The sequence below is a fragment of the Engraulis encrasicolus genome, chromosome 9, assembly GCF_034702125.1.
Source record: "Engraulis encrasicolus isolate BLACKSEA-1 chromosome 9, IST_EnEncr_1.0, whole genome shotgun sequence".
Lineage (NCBI taxonomy): Eukaryota > Metazoa > Chordata > Actinopteri > Clupeiformes > Engraulidae > Engraulis > Engraulis encrasicolus.
Window position 1 is genome coordinate 31,081,720 of NC_085865.1, and position 5,311 is coordinate 31,087,030.

The window sequence follows — 5,311 nt, forward strand, 5'->3', positions numbered from 1 at the left end:
GCAGAACTGGGAGGATAGTATGACAACATGGCCGAACGTAACAAATGGAAATATTTTTGCTCATTTCGTGGACTCACTAGCAACGGATGGAAAAGCCATGGACAACTTAAAAGCCTCCGAGGCATACCAGTATTTGCACAGTCAGAAAGTTGGTCGCATACTGTCTTATAAGCACGAACGTTTTGTTTATTTGAAAGCCGATGTTGAACCAAGTCAGTGCTTGAATAGCGCCTGGCACAATGCGTGGGTGCTGACCACAGAAGCAGGAGACATCAAAACAGCTGGATGTACGTGTGTCGCTGGACCGGGAAGATCTTGTTCCCATGCAGCTGCGATCTTGTGGAAGGTAACTAAATTTGACCATTGTACTCTAGGCTTATATCTTTTTATGACTTTAATTATTTGAACGACATCATAGCGACTTGGTTAGTGTGTGTGATAGATGATGATCATTATAACACATGCTATGTATAGCCACTAACTTACCACCTCTGTCTGAAAAAAAAAAAAATGCTGGACATTTCAAACTCACAATTAAGCTATCCTGCATTCATTGTCCAGGAAAGTAAGCTTATATTTTTTCATGGAAAAATGTGCGTGTGTTTGAGAGAGGATGATCATAATAACACATAGGGTTGCCACCTGTGTCTGACAAAAATCCTGGACATTTCAAACTCAATCGACCACTTTGCTTGTAGCCTATGCAATGGTAAGCTATCCTTCATTCATTGTCCAGGAAAGGATTTTTTTTCTTGGATAGGTCATTAAAATTCTGGACAATCAGGAAAAACATGGACAGGTGGCAACACTAATAACACATTTCTTTATAAACTCAGTACAATACCAATGCCCTGTTTTTACTATCTCTAGGTAGAAAATGCCGTGAGACAGGGGAAAACCGGGCTCGCCTGCACAGACGGACAGAACCAGTGGAATGCTGGGTCTAAAAGAAATGCTGGTCAGAGGAAGATGAAGTATGTGAGCTTCAAGAGACACAACAGGATAGACCTCTAACAGCTGCAATCAACTGCACAGCCATCCTCTTCCACTCCAGAACCAGCATAGGAGGTGAGACTCTTTAGAAGTCATGAAGAGTGGAGGAAGAACGCACTTGCCTCACCGATGGCAGCACTTTTCAATTGCCCTGGGGATAGCCTCCTTCAGCTCTGCCTTAATGCCGACACCACCAACATCACTGATCCAACACCATGCCCACACCTCCATCTCCTAACCCATGATGAGCACCACACACCACTGGCTTGTGAAAAATGCAGAACTTTTTACAATCAATACATTGACATGCCCACACCCAAGTTTGAGGAGATTGAGATGGCTACCAAACAACAGAGCAAAGAACAGGTCTGGCATGATGCAAGGAGAGTGCGCATTACAGCAAGCACAGCAAAAAAGGTGCCCATTCGCTTAACCACAGCGCCTGAGAAGTTTTTGTCAGAGCACTTACATCCATCCTTCCGTGGCAATGCCGCAACTCGCCAAGGAGCAGAGGGGGAGGAAGTGGAAAGGGACCATTTGGAAACTCTGGGCAACAGCATCGAGTGTAAAGGGTTAGTGGTGTGTAAAATGGAGCCGTGGCTTGCAGCATCCCCCGATGGAGTGATTAACAAAGACACTCTTTTAGAGATCAAAACACCAGTGATGGGAAACAAGTCAATGGATGAATTTTTGGCAACAAAGGGCTGCGAAATCACCACTGTGGCAAACAGCGATAGGGTGGAATACCTTATTGCCTGCAACGGTCAAAAGGGCTACTACATGCAGGTTCAACTTGGGATGTACTGCACAGGGCTTCAGCACGCCAAGTTGGTCATCTGGAACAAAACGGAGCACCTAGAAATAGAAGTACCCTATGACCAAGGCTTTGTTCGGGAGCATATCACAAGGTTGCGCACGTTCTACTTTTCCCACATGCTCCCAAAAATTGTTGATGATTTTGTTGAGGGAAGGTTACAGTTCTGCAGTAAGTATCTCAGAATTGTAAAACCAAAATAAGCTGCCTTATCTAGATGCACAAGGGTGCCTGCCAGCAGATGTCTGGTGTTTAGAAAATGTAAAATTAATGAACGTGATATATGTTTCTTGTACAGAGTTAAAAATAAATGTTGATGAAATGTCAAATCATTATGAAACTACAATCATGTGTTCCCCATCTTCTTTAGAGTGTTGAGCTTACAATTTCTTTTAACACAATTAATTCATAGTACACTCATACTGGACATTAATAACACTAGATTAATTAAACGTTTGTAGAAAATGAAACAAATAGCTTCAACAAGAAAGAGCATGTATTTAATTCTAACATTAAAAAGTGAAGTACAAAACAAGAACAAAATAACATCACTATAAAAATCAGTTACAAAATTAACAAATTACAATATTGTGCACAGGGATACAAGGCAAGATTTTAAACCTCATTAGGCATTCTGATCAGTGGGCTTCTCAGGTTAACTAGGCCAGCACAGATGATCAAGATATTGTCCAGTTTACATGCCATGCTGATTGGAACGGTCTGGGATAAAATTTTAAAGACCTTTAGTCTCTGGATTGCTCTTTCCACATGTATACGGACATTGGCTACTCGCCTGGTTCGCGTTATCTCTTCATTGGTCAACTGCTTTCGCCTGTAGGTGAATGCAGGGATGTTCAAACTGACCTTTCTTTCATTAAGAAGATCTCGAATGGTGAACCCACGGTCCGCCATGACCTCATCACCAGCCCTAAGATAATCAAGGAAACCACTGTCCATGGTGATAAACTTGTCGCTGCTTCTGCCAGCATATGACTCAGATATAAACATGATTAGCCCATTAGGGGCCACAGCGACAAGATATTTCACAGTATTGCGTGATTTATACTGGCTGAACGTGTCACTCCTTGAATCCTGGTTTGTTGCTCTCTGCATGGCACTTTCGGCACAGTCAATGATGCAGGTGGTTCGGGGGTAGTTCCTCTGAAATGGTAAGGGCATGGTGGCACGAATGGTCTCTCTTGGAAGCCAGGGGATCAGGACTTTGAACTGTTCACCCATCACACAAATCCAGTGACTAATCACAATGCTCGCAGTGGATGTAGACACACTGAAACGGTGAGAAATATCTCCTAATATCAAATTTAGTTTTAGCTTCATCAAGGTCATCAGGATTTGGTCTACAACAGGAAGGGTAATTGATGGCTTACTGAAAGGCAACAACGCCGTCACCATGGTGAAAAATTGAACCATGCGCACTCCTGTATACAGCCGAGACCTGGAATCATCAATGACTGTGGTGCTAGTCACAGTAGGATCCTCGCACTGCGTGGCCTTATCTACTTTAACAGACCGAGATGTTGAACAGTATGGGTGGTCAATCAGTGATGGATCCTCCCACTGGGTCTGGGCATCTCTGTATTTTGGTGTGGCATGCTCGGTCTCGCAGGCAGGCTGACAGGTTTCAGGAGCATCTAAACAGGGGAAGAGAACACATAGCTTACATTAATACACATGTGCAAAAAAACCCCATAAGCTTATACTCTAAGTTGAGTAGTAGGGTCATCTTTCTGAAAACATCAGCTACATAAATTGTACTACAACATTACACTCTCTGTCCCCCACACACACACATTTTGAAAACATGACATTTCTTCCATCCATGTAAGTCTACACTTGCCAAAACATCTATAAATAACAAGTGTAGGCAAATTGTAAATTACTTTGACAATACAGACGGCTTGCACATTAAAACATGTTACTGTTACTGAGAGTTACTGTATGCTACGCCCTACAAACTTCAGGTGAGGTGATGTGACACCAAATGAGCAAGTGAACAGACACTCGGTCGCCAGGTCTCCCATCTCTCCCCTAACATGAACAGGGAAATTTAAATATGAAAGTCCAATGATGGCTTTATGCACGGATATGTTGCTTACCCTCATACAGTTAACAAGTTCATAATTTGTTAGCATTTGCGCTAAGCGGAGCTAGCTAGCTAGCTAAAGTTGCTGTACTTACCATCGGATTGAAGTCTACGTTTCTTTGGGGGGACAGGGGTCCGCTCGGTGACTCGCCTCCTCTTCGGCTGGGTTAAGCGACTGTATCCCAACCACAACTCTGGATACGGATTGTCCTCGGTTGGCCTCTTGTCCACAAAGTGATGGGAACACACAAACACGTTGCGGGGTGGCTTCTTTAAATTTAATGCCTTCAGCCAGGCCCGTGATTCTGCGTCGGCATCAGGCTTGCGAAAGAAAGTAAACAAAGGAGGACATGGACATTCCCTCTTTGTGGCTGGTTTGTGGTCAAAACACTCTCGACCTAACCACTCGTTCAGGTGTTTCCTTGAGTTTGTGCAGCCAACCACTGCACACGTAGTTCCCGAACCACTTTTCCTCTTGAAATTTTCCATAACAATGATCTTTTTTTTCCCACTGCGTCGATCACGATCAGAGCTAACTTTCAATCGGAGCTTGTTAGAACGGAAGTGGCGGGCATATACAGGGGTAGTTAAGGAAGTAAACCGGAAACGGGTCAAAAACTTGCGTATATACCTGAGAAGAGTTCATGTTCTCATTACTGAAAATGTCTGCATTTATGTTACAGTAAGATTCATGCACCTATTTGCTGCTCTGAGGTCAGAACAGGGAGCTGAATTTGTCCGTTAAATTAGGTTTAATTGGCAGCAGATTGGCAGCAGGCCATTCAGACTATGACATGAAGTGTATAGTCTGGGCTCGCACCATAGGCACTATGCTGTGCACTCACTGTACCAAGTCTATTCCAGTGACTGGTTACACAGACTCAAAACTAGACACATCATTGGAGTTAGAGGGGAGAGCCAGGCAGAATCATGACCCAGCTACGATTATCTCTTATGGTGCAAGGATGGACCAACCTGCAAGTTTGAAACAAAACAAAAAAAAACATATTTTACTGGTAGGGTTGGTCTAGTAGGCTACCATGCTGGTGGAAGCCATTAAGGAAGCAGGGCTGTAGTGGATGCATCATCAACTGTGGAAATGTGCAAATAGACCATATCCACCTTTCAGTATTTTGAATTAGAGCTGAGGAAAGGTCTCTGTTACTGAAAAACTTTGCATTAGAGCATTTAACTTTCCAAAATCCAGCTACACTGGGAGCCATTTACAAATGCATCGCCTGAACACTAACACATCTGTTGCTGTAAAGCACATCAACCAAAATCACATAGTTTCCCACCAGGCCCCTCACTAGGTTTGAGAGACAGGGGGGGCTTAGCCCCAGAGGAAGAAAATGCACGCTCAAAGCGCGCGCCGAAAATGTTTCAGCTCACCTGCTAAG

General features: G+C 43.6%; 1 protein-coding gene across 1 annotated transcript; it reads right to left on the minus strand.

Moving 5' to 3' along the window:
- Positions 1-2,422: 2,422 nt before the first annotated feature.
- LOC134455260 (uncharacterized) lies at positions 2,423-4,400 on the minus strand. Its single transcript, XM_063206281.1, has 2 exons — positions 4,007-4,400; positions 2,423-3,459 (listed from the first exon to the last, which is right to left on the minus strand). Exons 1-2 carry the CDS (start codon positions 4,398-4,400, stop codon positions 2,423-2,425), a joined length of 1,431 nt encoding a protein of 476 aa, XP_063062351.1.
- Between the last annotated feature and the right edge of the window lie 911 nt (positions 4,401-5,311).

What these genes read in the sequence shown, in the direction of transcription:
- LOC134455260 (XM_063206281.1), bottom strand. Translation starts at nt 4,400, where the DNA reads ATGGAAAATTTCAAGAGGAAAAGTGGTTCGGGAACTACGTGTGCAGTG. An exon ending in ACGTAGACTTCAATCCGATG is followed by an intron (nt 3,460 to 4,006) that starts GTAAGTACAGCA and finishes TCCCCTGTTTAG; the next exon opens with ATGCTCCTGAAACCTGTCAG.